This window comes from Mesoplodon mirus (genome assembly GCF_964341445.2).
Source record: "Mesoplodon mirus genome assembly, chromosome: 18".
NCBI classification, from domain to species: Eukaryota; Metazoa; Chordata; class Mammalia; order Artiodactyla; family Ziphiidae; genus Mesoplodon; species Mesoplodon mirus.
In genome coordinates, this window is record NC_138994.1 from 17,131,564 (window position 1) to 17,148,150 (window position 16,587).

Below are 16,587 nucleotides of genomic sequence, written 5' to 3' on the forward strand. Positions count from 1 at the left end.
GGATAAGTAACATGGACAGGGATTTTGGCGATTGAAAACCATAAAGATTAAAGGAAAAGACTTGAAACCATCAATTCTAAGTAGTGTCCATCAGCAGGGTGGCAGGGTGCATTTTTTTAAATTGTGAGAACTGAGCCTGAAAGACCCATTCCTGCCCACGAGCAGAGGCTCCAGGAAGCTTTCTGGGAAGCTCTGCAATTGGACAGATACCTGTTGCTGCACCCAGACCTGCTCCCATACATGAAGAACAGGGGAGAGCAGAAAGCCGGTGGAAAGGGACAAGGTCCCTGTCATTGCAGGTTCTGATAGTTGGGGGGGGGGAGGGGGAGTCTCGGGTATTTCACAGGTTTCTGAGGCCAGGACGTGGCCCACTGGAGAATACACTGTGTCACCTACTGTCACCTTCACTCCCTGGAAGGGCTCTGCTTCCAGAGCACGAGTGCCCGAGCTTCCCCAGTCCTTCCTGCTAACACCGGATCCCCTGCTACACCCTTCAGGTGTCTCTGGACTGCTGAGATCTCCAGGTTGGCCTCGGTTTGTAACAGGAACGCAGTGCGATTGAGGGCCCCGGCCAGTCACCAAATGAGGGGGATGAACAGCCTCAGCTCCCCCACCCATCCCAACCCGGCAGGCCCCCTACCTCACCCCCTCCAGCTCCACCCAGGGTCTGGGCTGTCAGGGTTTGCTCCTCCATCCTCGCCGCCCCTCCCATGGGCCTCGGGCGTCGGGAAGCTGCGAGCCGGGGCGCCCGAGGGCGCAGTGCGCAGCCCACGCGGCAGGTGGCGGCGTCTCCCCGCGCCCCGCAGCTCCCGGACCGCGCGCGCCCGCCCTTGAAGGTACCGGGAAGCGCCCTGCCCAACCACGGCTCGCGGTGTCCCCGGGCTGGGCGCCGCCGTTGCCACATTCTCCCCTCCCGGACCCGTCGCGCAGGCCCCGAGGGTGCGGCGGCGTCCGGAGGCTCGGCGCGGCCAGAAGGGGGAGCGGCAGGGCGGGGAGGGGCCACGGGGGCCAGGAGGCCGACTCTGGGAGTCCGGCCCGGCCCACCCGGGCCTCTCCCCTCTGCCCGGGACTGCGGCCGACGGGACGCCCGCGGGCCGGGGCTGCATGGGGCTCCCGCGCGGCCCGCTCTTCTGGCTGCTGCTCCTGCTGGCGGTTGTCTGCTCGGGGATCCTCGTCGCCCTGTACTCGGCGGTGGAGTCGTACCCGGAGCCCCTGACCCGAGACAGGTAGGGGCTGCCGCGCGGGACCTGTCCGGAGGGCGCAGGGGACGCGCAGGGCGCCCAGCTCAGGGCTGGGCCGCCCTCCGGGGTGGCTTGCCGCGGGCACTCGGGCTGCGGCCCTTTGTCCCCAGAGCCTCCACCCCGGCGTTAAACTCGTGCTGCCGGGGCCCCACAGCCTCTGTCGGGGTCCGAGAGGAGCTTCGCCCCTTGCGCACCGGCGATCCGCTCCCGACAGCCTTACGCTTACTTCCCTCCGGCCCTGAGTAGAAACCCTTTCTATTGTCCAGATTTGGCTAGGACACCTGAATATTTTAAAAACAGTCCCGTTTTTGCCACCCATTGTCCCTCGCTAACGTCACGTTTTTTTCAAGCTCTCCTTGGGGGTAGGAATCCAAGTCTCCCGTTCCAACTTGGCCGGGCTCCTCAGCCGGGCTGCGACGGGTCGCCTCTCCCTCTAGCTGTGGTCCCCGCCCTCCCCGCGCCCGGCTCCCTTAACTCCCGGCTCTCTGCTCCGTTTATTTTGATAAGCACCGTCTGGGCGCAATCGGGAGCGATCGGCGAACAGGGGCCCATCCTGGGCTCCATCCAAGTTCCCGTCCCTGAGCCTCCTCCTGCGCTCCGCTCCCTTTCGCCGACCCTGGGCACCTTTCTTTCATTTGTGCCCCAGGAGGAGAAATCTGAGAGCCTGCCTTTGCTAGGTGATGGTTCCAGTTACTGAAGAAGCCTCAAAAGGATTTAGCTTTACTTCTGGAAGGTGGGCCGAGCTGTGCCCAGAGTCTGGATTTCTGAGGCCTCCGGGGCCTGGCTTTCCCTTCCCAGCGCTTCCCCACCGGCACAGTCCTTACTAAACCTTGCTCCAGGAATAAGGGAATGAAATCAAAATTAGTGTCTGCTCTCAGGAAACAAGGTCAGAGGGCACCCAAAGTTGCAAAACAATATGAAACACCCTTGCCACTGATGATGAGTCTGGTCCCTTTAGAACAAAAGGTGCTCTAGCAGGCAATACCTGAAGTTATTTCATCTCCCTGGAGTCAGAAATTGCATAAGGAGGACTGAGAATATTGAGGGTATTAAGAAAGGGGATCCTTGTCAGTTTTATGTAAGGATGTTTTGAAACACACTTGAACATCTGTTGAAAGTAACTAATACCACTCTATATATGAGGTTTGCTGAACATCCATTACACCTCAACAAAGCTTTTTTTAAAGATCTTTCATCTTTTAAAAATCTAGTACAACCCAAGAACCTGTCCATATCCTTGTTGTTTTGGTGATGTCTGTGCTGTAACTAACCCCCAGGGGCCAGGTCCAGACTCAGTCTTGGTAGGAGGTGGATAAGCAGGGTGGCAGATGGGATGGAAATCTGGGCAGGGACACAGCAGGCTGTGCGACCTCCCCAACTGGGGACCAAAAACGGACCTACCTGGCTGGCTACAGTGGAGAGTCCAGGGAAGCAAGGCCCTGGGACCAGGCCTACCACACCCGAGACGGGGCTCTCCTTGCAGGTTAGAGAGTGGAATCGGTTCAGGAATTTACTCACAGAAGAATCTGAATCAGTAGTTCCTGGGCTTGGGATTTCTAGACTTGTTTTTTTCTGGAGGAGGGGGTGAGGATAGCTACAGGACGCCAGTTACCTGCCAGTTACCATCTACTTTCAACATTATTTTGTAAAAGAAAAGGCTACTTTAGGGCAAAGAATTCCTAAGAATATGATGTAAGTTGAGTAAATTTAGTTTTATGAAAAACTGCACAACATCGACCTCCTTTCTCCTCGGGCTGGTTAAACTTTCCAGAGGCGTGCGGGTGAGCTGGGCCGGCCCCTTCCCCACTCCTTCCTAGCTCCCAGGCTGGTGTGTAAATGCCCATGGATTCCAGAGTGGGAGGGGCTGGGGGGAAGTCTGTGAGCATAAGGGGTGCTCTGGAGAGAGGAGCAGGCCTCCCTGAGGCTGGGGCAATTCAGAGCAGCAAAACTGGATTGGGGGGCTCCCCATCCCCGCCCCACAACTCTGTTCCTTCTGTCTCTATTCCACCAATTCAGCAGTTCCTCCACCAGGTTCCAAACCTGGCTGCGTGTTAGAATCACCGGGGAGGGAGCAAAAGCTCCCTAGGATTCTCCAAGGCCACCTAGGCTGAGCACCACAGTCCCAGTTCCTCAAAAAGGAACTACAGGATTATGTGGGTGGCCCGTCTGGGGCAAAAGGGACAGGTGGGGGAAGGGATCACCCTGCTTTTCCTGGCCTGCTTCTCCATGGTCTTTCACAAACCTGAAGGCAAGCTTTTTATGTAAGATAACATAGATTCTGTGTTTGCACCTCCCAACAATTCAGGCAAGGCTTTACTGGGGCCCCTGCTGCAGTAGGGGAAGTGAAAACAAGTAACAGGTTCCCTTGCTTGCTCCTGGTGGAGGGGGTGGGCGAGTTGGTTCCTTATACTGGGTGACAGTAGGAATGGGTCCAGGGGTTGGGCCAGAGGGGGCCCCACCCCCTTGGTGGTATCCTGTGCAGGGTACATGTGCAGTATCCTGCTTTTGCTCGACACCCTGCTTTTGCTGAGTTTTTGGTCTTTTTGTATCTTGTTGTTCATAATTTGCCCCAGTTGCACATGCACCCAGCTATTTTTAGTCCCTTATAGTTTCTTTGCATTCTGTGGCTCGAGGGGTCGTTTGTCCATGTGCAAGCACTGCAGCAAAGGCCCCCAGGTCCCAGCCTGTCTCAATGTGATTATCTTCACACCTATATGATTATCCCAGCTGAACAGACACAGAGACTGAGGTTCCGAGAAGTTCAGTAGCTTCCAGAGATCCTGGGATACAAATCCACGGAGTCAGGCTTCAGACCCATGCCCTTCACCAGGTGAAGGGGGCCCAAGGCACCTGGGATCGAACACCTGTTTCTGGGGCCTTTTGGCAGGGAGACCCCTCAGATGGTCACAATCCCAGGGGGCTGGCAATCTTTCCTATTTTATATTTTCCTCTCTTAACCACCACCTCACTGTTTATATACTCCACATTTCAGCCGCTTGCCAAGGGGCTTCTTTATTTCTTGGTTTCTGGGTAGAACATAATAATAGGACAGTATTTTGTGTGCCCAAAGAGAGAGGGATGGGCAAGAATCAGAGCACAGAAAAAACAATCAGACCCTGATGGACTGTCAGCCCCCAGAGCTAACAGAGCCAGACAGCAGGTTCCAGGGGCAGGTGAGACCCCTGCTTTTACTTCTGCCTTCTCCCCCAGGAACATCACATCGTCTCGAGCTTTCTTTGGACCCAAGCCATCGAATTCTAGGACGAGAAAGGTACTGGGGCCAGCTACCTTGTGGCGGTTTCTCACATTCTCAAGTTAGCATTCAGGGAAAAGGGGAAAGAAGAGCACAAATGAGAACATTCTCGTGAGCCTGCTGGGTGAGAGCACTCTGGAACCCCCCCCCTCCGCCATTCCCCCAAAGGAAGCACAGAACTGAGCGGCCAGCCAGTCAGGGCTCCTCAGACCTGACCACTGGGGTTCCCTGAACCCCAACAGCAGAGAAGGGTGACTCCATATTTACTCCTTGGGGTGTAGCCAGCTGAAAAGTTCTGGGAAGTCTTGATTTATCTTTAAAAGTCCTGTGACTTCTACATTCTACTCCTCAAAATGTCTTTTTACTGTAAAGTCACATTTAAACTGCTCACCATGAAGTAAACACCAAGCCCTGGGAAGACGTTTGAGAACTTCCGGGCCCTGCTCTGTAACAGATCACGCTGACTGTGGCCTGAAAGGCCGTCTCAAGCATTTTACGTGAGTTCTCTCACTTAAGCCTCATTGCAAGCCTGTGAGGCAGTTTTACAGATGAGTAAAATGAGGTGCAGAAAGGCTAAGGTCACTCATGAAGAGGTGGTACAGGGGTTCGAGCTTCTCATTTGACCCCAGAGCCTGGCTCTGAACCACTGAGCAATACGGCCTCACCCCCTCTGCGTGCTGCAGTTGGGAGGGGTGATGACTGTGTAATTCTGGCTTGATTCGGGTTTAACAGTTGTTTTTAATGCCCCAGAAACTGGAAATTGTTAACTGAAGCCTCAGGGAGTAAGATTTCACCCCATGCAAGACTTAGTGACTGCTGAGCGGTCAGAGACAGAGTAAGCAGCCCTGGGCAGGTGATGGGGACCCCTTCCTGATAACAGAGGCCGGGTGGACACTTGGCCAGAGGGCTGAAGAGAGCCCTCGAGGATCTTATAAGTGTTTGGTCAGGTCACCTTTACTTTTCTTTTTTTTTTTTTTTTTTGCAGTACATGGGCCTCTCACTGTTGTGGCCTCTCCCGTTGCGGAGCACAGGCTCCGGACGCTCAGGCTCAGCGGCCATGGCTCACGGGCCCAGCCGCTCCGCGGCATGTGGGATCTTCCCAGACCGGGGCATGAACCAGTGTCCCCTGCATCGGCAGGCGGACTCTCAACCACTGCACCACCAGGGAAGCCCACCTTTACTTTTCCTAAAGTCCTTTTCACCTTGAGCTGCTTGGTGCTAATTGACATATTTCCCCACCTCGTTTAAGAAAAGGATTTGAGGTGGCTTTCGGACACATATGACATGGCAAAAAAAAGAATAAAATGAAGAAGCAGGTAAAGGAAAAATAAAGGGAGGAAAATTAGACAACGTCAGATAAGTGCATGAAAAATATGCCACAGGGTGTAAGAGATGGGCTATATATCCGGCTCTTAGCTTCCCAGTGGCCACGGCAAAGAAGGAAAGTTTGCCACCCTGTCCATGAGGTAAAAAGCAAGCCAGCTGCCCAAGGAAAGTGCAGCCTTTCCAGATACAGAGACCTGAAGATTTTTCTCTTGGAGCCTCGTAAAGGCGGCCCTGGAAAACATCCCTATGATAAACCGAATAGTAGTGAAATTAGTGCTGTCAGTTTGGCTTAATGCTTGCTTTGAAAACATGAATTTGTTCCATAAAGATTGCTATATTAGTAAACAATATGAGCATAATCCAGATTTCGTGTGTGTTTATCAGTGATTTTGTCAGCAAGAACACTGGTAAATGCGGAAAACCACACTCAACCAAAGGGAGCCATGTAGGAATAAACAAAAGGCACACACACGCACACTTCAGATAGCCGTCCGCTTCGTCGCATATGTTATAACCAGCTTTCCACCACTTCACGAAAACTCCCAAGCTGCCACCCTTCCGACACCCACATCCCCAAGCAAATGTCAAGTCTTTTCCAAGGTCAAGTGCCAGATTTTTAGTAGTACTTATATATTTCTTAACTGGCAGATGTATGTAAAACTGCTTCTATCTTACCCACGTTCTTCCTTATTTTATGCATCACTGATCAAGTTTTTGAGTGTTGCGCTGCTATTATTTCCCTTTTCCCAAAAGCCCTGTGGTTTTGGTTGCATAATTCTGCATAATGGTTTTTAGGCACTCATATGTCACATAATAGCAGAAATGACTGTACAGCTCTTTCCTGCATTGTCCTTTGATCAAACCAACGGCTTAACAAAGAGCCCCCTTCAGTGGGAAGAACAGTTCCACCCAAGCCGAGGCTGTTCAGGATTCTGACATGGGGGCTGCAGGCAGATGGAGCTGAGGCCTTTTTGGTACACTGCCCTCCTTCAAGGTCGCTGTGTGCAGAGGCCCTGGAGGGCGTTCTATGGCAGCTGGAACAAATGACCACAAACTGGGTGGCTTAAAACAAGAGAAATGGATTCTCTCACAGTTCTAGAGGGCAGATATCTGAAATCAAGGTGTCAGCAGGGCCAGCCTCCCCATGAAGGCTCTAGGCAAGAATCCCTCCTGGCCTCTTCCAGCGTCTGGAGGCTCTAGGTGTTTCTTGGCTTGTAGCTGCATCACTCAATCTCTGCCCGCATCAGCACATGCCTTCTTATGAGAATACCAGTCATTGAATTTAGGGCCCACCTTAATATAGTATGACCTCATCTTACTAATTACACCTGCAAAGACTCTATTTCTAAATAAGGTCACATTCTGAGGTTCTGGGCAAACATGAATTGGGGGAGGGGACACTCTTCAATTCAGTATAGGCACCGACTGGCAGAAACATGTCATAAATCTTCCCAGCAGCCCGTTCCACGTGAATCCTACGGCAAGGACTGCCAGAGCTAGGATTTGGATCCAGGCTGACGGATTCCTAAGCCCAGGCTGGACCTCCTCCTCCACCACAGGGCAGGCAGGTCTTACCCATTTGTGGGAAAATGCCTCAAAGCTCCCCCCAAGTGTGAGGTGAAGTTGTAGGAGGCCAGAGCCATCAGGCCCCAGAGATGTGGCATCCAGGAGAAGGGCTGGGCAGGGTAAATCCAGAAAGCTCTCACCCCCACTGGGCTGCTGCACTACAGGCCACCTGGGCCTGCAGATCTGGGGGTTGCCCAAGTCTAGGGGGAAAAGGGTGGCTCCTACCCACCCCAACCCCCAGAAACAGCCCTCTTCTCACCCACAGAACCTGCCCTGTCGACACCGACTTTATCTCGCCATTCGACGGCACCCTCACTTCCGGGATCTGTTTGATCTCTCCATTCCAGTGCTGCTGTCAGGGAACCTCTTCACCCAGGAGCTCTGGGACAGCCTGAGCCGGCACAAAGCCCCCTATGGCTGGCAGGGGCTCTCCAGCCAAGGTAACCTGCAGCCCTCTGGCCTCAACTAGTCCACTGCTCCTGCTTTTGGTCTTGGTGCAGAATGGGTCTCTCCTCCCTCACAGCACCAAGATGTGGACCCCCTGCCTCTTCCTCCCAGGCGGGCCTCAGGGCTCGACACCCCTGCTATGCAACTCCTGACATCCTCCCCCCCATCTCTACAAGCACCACAGTGTCCAGAAGAGGGGCCTGGCTGCCCCTGCAAGCAGCTTTCACCATCCTGGGGCTTCCCTGGCGTGAAAGATGCCAGCACCCAAAGGTGGCCGAGGACAGTGGCTGTGGGGCCTCAAACAGCCTGCGGATGGTTGCTGCTGTGGGAAACCACCCAGAGCCCCCTCCACATTAAATCTGCCCCCCACCCCACCATGCCTCCGATTATTTTCTTTGGGAATACACACGGTCCTGGGAGGACTGGTATCTGAGTTCTTGAGATGATTGAGGGCACAGCCAAACCCCCTGCCCCACCACCCTCTTCCCATTGGCATTTCATTGTCCTCCACTCTCTGTGCCTCTGGAGAGGGGTGGTGTCAGGCCTCGGGCAGGTGGGGAGCCAGGAAGTCTTGGGAAGGCCCCAATGACCCATGTGACCCCTCGTGGTGCCCCACCCTGTCCCACACCCACAGCCATCGCCTCCACCCTGAGCCTCCTGAATGGCTCTGAGAGCACCAGGCTGTTTGCTGTCTCCAGGGAGCTGCTTCCAGGCTGCATCCGGTGTGCCGTGGTGGGTAACGGAGGCATTCTGAATGGTTCCCACCAGGGTCAGAACATCGATACCCATGACTACGTGTTCAGGTATGTGGGGCAGGGGCCAGGGAGGAAGCAGGAGAGGAGCTGGATGGAGAGCTGGTCCCCAGCCAGCCCCTGGGGGAGCATCATAGGTGAGGGCACGGGCCAAGGCAGCAGTGGCCTCAGGCAGCTTGGCAGCTGTAATGGGCAGACAGGCATGGACAAAGGCATTATGGAAACAGGCCCTGAAGATGAGTGAGGGTGTGGTCGGCTAAGGGGACCCAGGAGGAAAGAGCTGCCAGGGTCAGCTCTGTCCACTTCACAAGGCATCCCTTCAGGTCCCGAGTTGTGGGGATAGGGCTAGTGACCGGGCACTGGGGCTGCTGTGGGCAGAGGGAGTGACAGAACCCTGGGGATGGAACAGGGACAGGTGAGGCCCCCTGGGGATGGAAATAAACACGCAGCATCATGTAGCCACAAGCAGGCTGATGGGCCTCTGTTTGGACCAGACTCAATGGTGCTGTGATCAAAGGCTTTGAGAATGACGTGGGCACCAAGACCTCCTTCTACGGTTTCACTGTGAACACAATGAAGAACTCCCTCATCTCCTACTCAAACCTGGGCTTCACCTCTGTGCCCCAGGGACAGGTGAGGCCCCTGACGGGCACACCATTGCCACTGACAGTCGGTGCCGTTGTTTCCCAACCCGCGTCTGAGGGGTGGGCCACAGGGTTCCCAAGCCCCAGCCCAGTGCATAGAGAGGCTGTGCCAGGGTCTTGGGCCCACACAATGGAGCCACTGAAGGGGCGGATCTGGGCAGGGGCACCCTGTGGTTTCAGGTGGCTCAGGACAACTCTGGGGTGGAACACGAATGGATAATATTGACCGAAAGCTCATGGAGTGCCAGGCACTTACAGAGGCCACGCCAGCCCTCTCTTAGTGGTGAGCAGACTAAGGCTCAGGGCCCCTTCAGTCAGTAAAGCAGCGGTGGGGCTGGATTCAAATCCAGACTCCCTCCCACCCAGAGCTCAGGCTACACACAGTGGGAGGGTATTTACTGAGTGCCTCCCCCCTTCCCAGCGCCAGATACAGGCATCACAGCAGCCCCTTTCCAGAGGGCGGTGTGTCCAAGGCCACCACCCAGCCAGAATCATCAAAATCCAGGCCCCCCTGACCACAGTGCTAGGGTTGTTTCCATTTCTCACGCTGCCCACTAGAAGAATGATGTGTGCCCTCCTGAGGGCTCACAGCAGACCGTGCAGGAAGCTGAGGTTCAGCTGAGCAATCGAGGAAAACATGCCCAGAGCCCCAGCTTCGGAGCAGGAGAACTGGAATCTGAGTCTGTCTGCCGCTTCCAGGTTCTCTCAACCACAGCTAGTTGCTGTAACACAGTGCTTCCCTTCTAGAGCGGGCTGGTTACCACCTGCAGCGGGGAGGTCCCAGGATAAGGGTTCTGGGATGCTCAGTAGGACCGCTTTGAGTTTCTAGACACTTCCTCCTCTGACCAGGGAATTCAGGGGTATCCTAGCCACAGTGTCTGTGCACCGAGGCCTCTTTCAGCTCGTGACAGAACATGGGACAGCTCCATTTCTGCTGTAGCCACAGAACCTGTAGGCATTATCTATAACTGCATGACAAACTACCCCCAAACCTAGTAGCTTTAAACAACACACACCAATTATCTCACAGTTTTCATGGGTCAGGAACTCAGGAGCAGCTCAGCGGGGTCTCCTCAGGGTCGCCCAGCGGTCGCGGTCAGGACGGGCAGGGGCTGCGGTCCTCAGGCCTGCCTCTGGCTGGAGCTCTGATGGCTCCCTCACAGCCCTTGCTCCCCCAGAGTGAGCGATCCCAGAGAGCAAGGAAGCTCCAGTGCCTTTTATGACCCACTTTCCAAGGTCACATACCCTTCCTTACTTCTACTTTTTTCTACGCATTAGAAAAATTTTGTTCACTAGTCACTAAATCCAGCCCACACTCAAGGGGATGGCAATTAAGCATCGCTTCTTGAAGGGAAGAGTATCCAAGGATTTGAGTACTGAAACCAGCAGGGTACCTGAAAGTGGGAATTACAGGCCTAAGAGGGAAATGCTCCCGTCAGGGCAGACAGACTGGGCGGAGAGCAGTCCATTCTGAGCAGGATCTTGACGTGGTCTCCTTCCCACTGCGGCTGTTTCTCTGTCCCTCCGACAGGACCTGCGCTATATCTTCATCCCCTCAGACATCCGTGACTACGTGATGCTGAGATCGGCCATTCTAGGTGTGCCTGTCCCTGAGGGCCCCGATAAAGGGGACAGGTGAGCAGCCAAGCAGGGGACAGGGCACGGTAATGCTCCCAGGGTCCACTGTCGGATGGGAAAGGTGGGTGAAGGTGGCAAGAAAATCCCCAAGAATTCAACAGAGCATTAGAAGATTAAGCTTTTCCTACCCCCAGGAAAGCCTAGGTAACGCTGCTGGTCCCCAGGGACCCTCCTGACAAGGTGGGCTGTAGGTTCAAGGGGCTTCTTTCTGAGCAGGCAGGCCTGGCCCCTCACCTTCAGGCTGCTGTCCCCACAAACAACCCAGACACCTAGCCAGTGGCAGCCGCAGGACGTGTCCAGCACATCGTGTCTGGAAACCAAGAGTGGGGGCCAGTATCCATTCCATTCCTCTTGGCGGGCACCCTCCCAAGACTGCCCATGAAATGGGAGAGCAGGCGACGTGGGTCCAGTGTCTGGCGAAGTGGGAACAAAGAGCCCTCTGTCTTTCCTCCCCCACCTTCCTGGGCAGCAGGCCTGTGTCCAGCTCTTTTGAACCATGTCCTGGCCTCATCTAAACCTCCTCCCTGTGGTGCTGAGACAATTTCTTGTCCGAGTCAGGTCCTTAGAAATCTGCGCCACCCCCGTGACAATGACCAGCCTCCCATCTTGGTGGCCGCAGGACATCTCACCCACCATGAAAGAGCAGCTTCTGAGGCCTCCTTGGGGGTTAAGCCCTCAGAGGCCAAGCCGGCTCCACCAGTCCTGCCCTGTGCCCCACCCACCTCGTGATTACCTAACAATCCCTTCCAAGAGCTCACAATGCTGCAGCTGGTCATGAGGGTGGGCTCTCTGACTCGGGGCGGGACTGGCTCTTGGTGGGGGGCTGGCTCAAAGACATCGGGCAGACAGAAGCCTCCCCAACACCAATGAGCTCCCCCTCCCATCCCCCTAATCCATCCCCCTCCCAGTCCCCCTCCAACCACACCAACCAGCAGCCCTATGCCAGCGCCAGTAGCTCAGCCCCTTCCCCGTCCCCCACCCGGGGGTCTTTCTCCCAACCCCCTTCTCACCCTGCCACCCCAAATGCCTCACAGCCCTCTTCCCGGGCCTCCTCCCTGACCCCTGGCCCTCACATCCAGCCTCGAGGGTCTACCCAAAGCGTCACTCCACCCACCTCCAAACCTCCCTCCCAATCTTGCTTAAAATCTCTCTCTCGACACTCTTCCCAAACCCCCCCTGTGCCTGGCGCCCAGTCCCCATCCCACAGCCCTGCACCATCGGCCTCCTACATCGGGCCCATTCGGGGCATCCCGCCCTACATCGCCCCCTATGTGCCCCACTTCCTGAAGGAGCCCCCCTTCTTCCAGCCTCCTACCTCACCACTCCCCCAAACCCACTGCTTCCCCTGCCCTTCCCAGAACCAAGAGCGCGCCCCCCCTGCATCTCTCTACTTCCCTCTCCTCCCGCCCCCTCCCCACCACCCGGTCAGCTGCTCCTACCCGACCCCTCCCGCTCTGTTCACACCCCCCTCCTCTCTCACGTACACCCCGCCCTTGGAGGTCCTGGTGGGCGGAAAGCCGCACGTGGTCCCCACGGTGCTGCCCGCCACCTTCTACACCCCCTTCTCCCGCTACTACGCCCAGCCCCGCTCCTACCGGTCCACACACCGCCACCGTCCCGGCGCCTTTCCCCTCTCCTCACTCCCCAACGGGCCGTACGATGGCACCGGCCCCTCTCCCCACTTCTATCGTGGGTCCTAGGCCTCAGACCTATTTTGGACCAGAAGCCTCCGCCAGCAAATTCAAGCTACTCCATCCAGACTTCATCAGCTACCTGACAGAGAGGTAGGTGGGGGTAGGGGTGGTGCTGGGAAGAACCGCCTCACCCCCGCCCCTGGCTCCACACCCACTGGCAGCATCAGCTTTATCCCCCCAAGGATTAAACCCACAGCGGGGGCCGTGTACGAGGACACCGCAAGCACTTATACTGCTTCACTTACTACTTTATTTGAATATTATACCTTGATGGAGGTGGTGTTCTATCCGTCAAGGTAGAGGGGAAATGGAGAGGGAACTCATCAGGTTTCCTGATGAATGTTCAGAAAGGCTTAGGTCAGGCATGGGGGGACCACAGATGTTGGGCTGTATTGGGACTGGTAGGAGCCGAGTTGTCATCACTTTCAGGCCTGAACACAGCTCAAACACAGGAGACCATGGGGAGGAGCCTGGGGAACATAGTCCTGCAGATCTCAAACCCCATCCCCCCTCCTAGCGGTGGTTCTCAGCAGGAGGCAGGTCAACTGTCCTGGCCTGGAGACTTTTGGTTGTCACTAGGAAAGCGTACCCGCCACGAGCGGGCAGAAGCCAGGGCTGCTGCTGACCATCCTACAGTGCACAAGACGGCCCCTGCAACAGAGAACTATCTGGCCCTAAGTAACAATACTGCTGCAGCTGAGAAACCCTACTACAGCACAGAGGCTAGCGTCCTAAGACACAGAGCAGGCCAGGGGTGGCAGGTGGGTCTGGGAAGCAAACTGAAGACCACCCAACAGAGGAAGACCAGGCTGAGAGGCTGGGCGATTTGCCTGGCAAAGCCTAGATGAGAATCCAGGGCTGAGGTCAAGCCCTGTAGCCTCACTTTTGGACTGTTCCGGGTGTCTCTGAATGTGTGTACGTGTGCACACACACATGCATCACCTCGCCAGTGCCTCCAGTCACAGGACCTGTGTGCTCTGCCCTCATACGTGGCTCCTGCCTGGCCGAAGTCTGGAGGTAGCTTAGGTCTCCGGCTAAGTAACTAGGCCACCTATGCCCCAGACACTGTGGAGGGTGTTGCAGAGAAGAAAGGCGAGTTAGACCGGATTCAGGCTTCTAGAGAGTGGGAGAAAGGGGAAGGCTCTCACCTGCGGTGCTTTGGGAGGACCTGTTCCTCTTTCTCACCCCGTCACCTAAGGTGTTACTTCAACCAAAGATTTTTGCATATAGTTCATTTGGTCTTTTCCCAAATAGGGGACGGGTTGGGGTAGAAGGGCCGGAAATTTTTTCAGTTTTCCAACTGAATTTGTGTAATGGCACAACCATCAAGCTAGCTAGTGTGCAAGACCAAAAGTCCTGAGTTTTGATGGCTCTTTTTGATTCCAGGTTTCTGAAATCCAAGTGGATTAACACAAAATTCAGAGACCTATACATGCCTAGTACTGGAGCCCTCATGTTGCTGACAGCACTGCATACCTGTGACCAGGTAAAAGGTCTTCTCTCTCAGGAGCCCACAGCAGCAGAGTAGGTGTGAATGGAACCTAATTCGATCCATGATATATCCCCTACATGAGGCCTGCTAGCCCAGATCTGGGACTCTGGGCCTCTATCCTGTGGGGGAAGGATGCCCCAGCTGCAGGAGTGATCTTGGTCTCGGGAACGGGATGGAAGACGTGGTCTTCAGCGTCCCTTATAGGACAGTCCCCTGTGCCAGCCTTGCCTTCCCAATCACAGCCACCTTCCCCTGGGCTGGCTTCTTTCACCCCCTTTGCCCCAGGGCAGCTGCTCCATATGGTATTTAAGGCACATTTTATCTAACTGCTCTTGTGAAAGCAAAATCTCAACAGAAGTGGGCAGAGACATCTTTTTGTGAAGACATTCTAGAACTGAGGTGGGCAGCCTTCCACACACGGAATCTCTGAAATCACTGTATGAGACATTCTCGATGGGGTGGTGCCCACATGACGTGTGCAGAGACAAAGGTTGAGAAGCAGTTTTCAAGAAAAGGCAGTGACCCACACTGAAGCCAGCACAAGAACTGAGGCCAGGCACCACTGGACTCTGGTCACCTTTTCCCTGTTTTAAACAGGAGTCTCTTGTCTGCAGTTACCATTAGCATAGGAGATAAGGGGCTTTTTGCCTCTATCTTGAGCACAGTAATGATCACAGCTTTGGTGTCACAGACCTGAGTTCAAAATCCAGCCCAGCTACTTACTAGCTTGTGACGGGGACACGTTTGGTTACCTTTCTGAGCCCGTTTCCCCATTTGTAAAATGGGGACAATATCCACCTAAGATTGTTGTAAGGCTGAATGAGAAAACGTGCAGAAAGCGCACAGTTCAGGGTATTCAAGTGTGGGCGAGAACTGCTTATGCTCACCTTCACACAACACAAGGCAGCTAAGGAAGACGGGGACGTGGCTTTCTAAATTCACATCACTTTACACATAGTGGAAGTGCAATAAATGCTAACTGAATGACTGTCCTTGTCCAGGTTAGTGCCTATGGATTCATCACAAGCAACTACCAGAAATTTTCTGACCACTATTTCGAACGAATAAAGAAGCCACTGATATTCTACGTGAACCATGATCTGTCCCTGGAAGCCACCCTGTGGAAGGACCTGCACAAGGCTGGCATCCTTTGGCTGTACCAGCGCTGACCCTGAAGCACCCAAGACCTTTTGTTTTTGCAGCCCTTGGCCCCTCAAGTGGCCAAAGCTGCCTTCTGGTCTTTTCAGCCTGAGAGGGGCTCCAACTGTCCTTGACCCTCCCCCCCTTCTTCCCTACAGAGGACACCAAGTGGATGTGTGACTGTCACTGAAGCCTATTCTTTGTGGGACACCCCACCTTGTCCTCAGCTCATCAGGTCTGAGGCAGACATCCCAACCCTGGCCAAGAAAAAACGGACTGCTCTCTGCTGGATTTGTCTTTAAAACCGAAGATAACACTCTCAAGGTGAGACCAACCCTCACCAGCGTGAGGAAGGCATCCTTCGTAGCTGAGCGTTCGCAACAGTAGCGGCACAGAGTGACTAGGAGGTCAGTGGAGCGGCTCAGGGTCTCTCAGTTAACAAAGATCAAGCAGCAGTAGAAGCAAGCGCCCGCTTCTCAGCCCAAATCCTCCCACTAGCATGTCCAGCTTCACACAAACTCCAAAGCATCTCAACTCAAGGACATGTCAGAACAGCCTTTCTGAGAACAGGACCGACTCATCGCTGCCCCCTGATAAAGTGGGAGCACAAAAGACAGAATGTGATTTTAAACTAGGTAATTGCATAAATGGTGGATAACCATTGTGTCTGTGTGTTGGGGAAAGTAGTGTATCATGCAGGGTGTTTAGCACAAAGAATTCAGAATTCTAGAACCATGGGAAGGTTCTGGCATTCGATGGAAGTCAACCACACAGAAGGCTGCTGGCCCCTGATTAAAGTCCCACTGGAGATGTATTACCACCTTGTCACCAAAAGGACATTACTGGGTAATGAACCCTCATTATCGGGGACACTAAACATCATGGCTTCAATAATTTGACTTGATACAGGCAGTTTTATTTTAGATTACATGGGCTTCTATTAGAAGTGTAAACCAACTGACTTATCACCATACTACCTCTTAAGCAAACCCTGGGATTTACTGTCCTGATGTCTAGTCTGATGTTGCTACACCCTACCCCGCAACAAAACAGTGGAGGGGGCGGGGGGATGTCTCCACAGGTCTGGTAGGCAAGAGCCTCCCTGCCCAAAACCTGGCCCTTGGGTCTGTGGTTTTGAAGGGACGATCCTATCAGCACACCTAACAAGAGGGATGAATCAAAATGCTACTTCAGAAATTGAGATGTGATTAAGTGAATGTACATTTAGGCTTTAATGACTAAAGCAGCTACTTGAGAAACCACAGCTTCCCGACGCCTGGACCCATTTTTATCCATACTTTATTTTTCCCTATTCCCATCACATCTGTAGTTACCAAAACCTGTCAACCGGTGAGAGGGGTATAAGATTAATTTAGTGGGAAACTTATAAACAC

The 16,587-nt window shown here is 54.3% G+C and overlaps 2 protein-coding genes across 2 annotated transcripts; both read left to right on the top strand.

Annotated features, from left to right (window-relative positions):
- Positions 1 to 629: 629 nt before the first annotated feature.
- On the top strand, positions 630 to 15,852 carry ST6GALNAC2 (ST6 N-acetylgalactosaminide alpha-2,6-sialyltransferase 2). Its single transcript, XM_082603300.1, has 9 exons — positions 630 to 1,226; positions 4,452 to 4,512; positions 7,652 to 7,826; positions 8,468 to 8,636; positions 9,080 to 9,218; positions 10,761 to 10,864; positions 12,568 to 12,651; positions 13,948 to 14,047; positions 15,055 to 15,852. Exons 1-9 carry the CDS (start codon positions 1,105 to 1,107, stop codon positions 15,220 to 15,222), a joined length of 1,122 nt encoding a protein of 373 aa, XP_082459426.1. The 5' UTR covers positions 630 to 1,104; the 3' UTR covers positions 15,223 to 15,852.
- LOC309793081 (testis-specific serine/proline-rich protein) lies at positions 10,870 to 12,646 on the top strand. Its single transcript, XM_082603301.1, has one exon. It carries the CDS (start codon positions 11,734 to 11,736, stop codon positions 12,565 to 12,567), a length of 834 nt encoding a protein of 277 aa, XP_082459427.1. The 5' UTR covers positions 10,870 to 11,733; the 3' UTR covers positions 12,568 to 12,646.
- Positions 15,853 to 16,587: the final 735 nt, after the last annotated feature.

Coding starts and splice junctions, on each gene's coding strand:
- ST6GALNAC2 (XM_082603300.1), top strand. CDS start 1,105: ATGGGGCTCCCGCGCGGCCCGCTCTTCTGGCTGCTGCTCCTGCTGGCG. Junction 9,219..10,760: donor CCTCTGTGCCCCAGGGACAG/GTGAGGCCCCTG, acceptor TCCCTCCGACAG/GACCTGCGCTATATCTTCAT. Junction 10,865..12,567: donor GGCCCCGATAAAGGGGACAG/GTGAGCAGCCAA, acceptor CGTGGGTCCTAG/GCCTCAGACCTATTTTGGAC.
- LOC309793081 (XM_082603301.1), top strand. CDS start 11,734: ATGAGCTCCCCCTCCCATCCCCCTAATCCATCCCCCTCCCAGTCCCCC.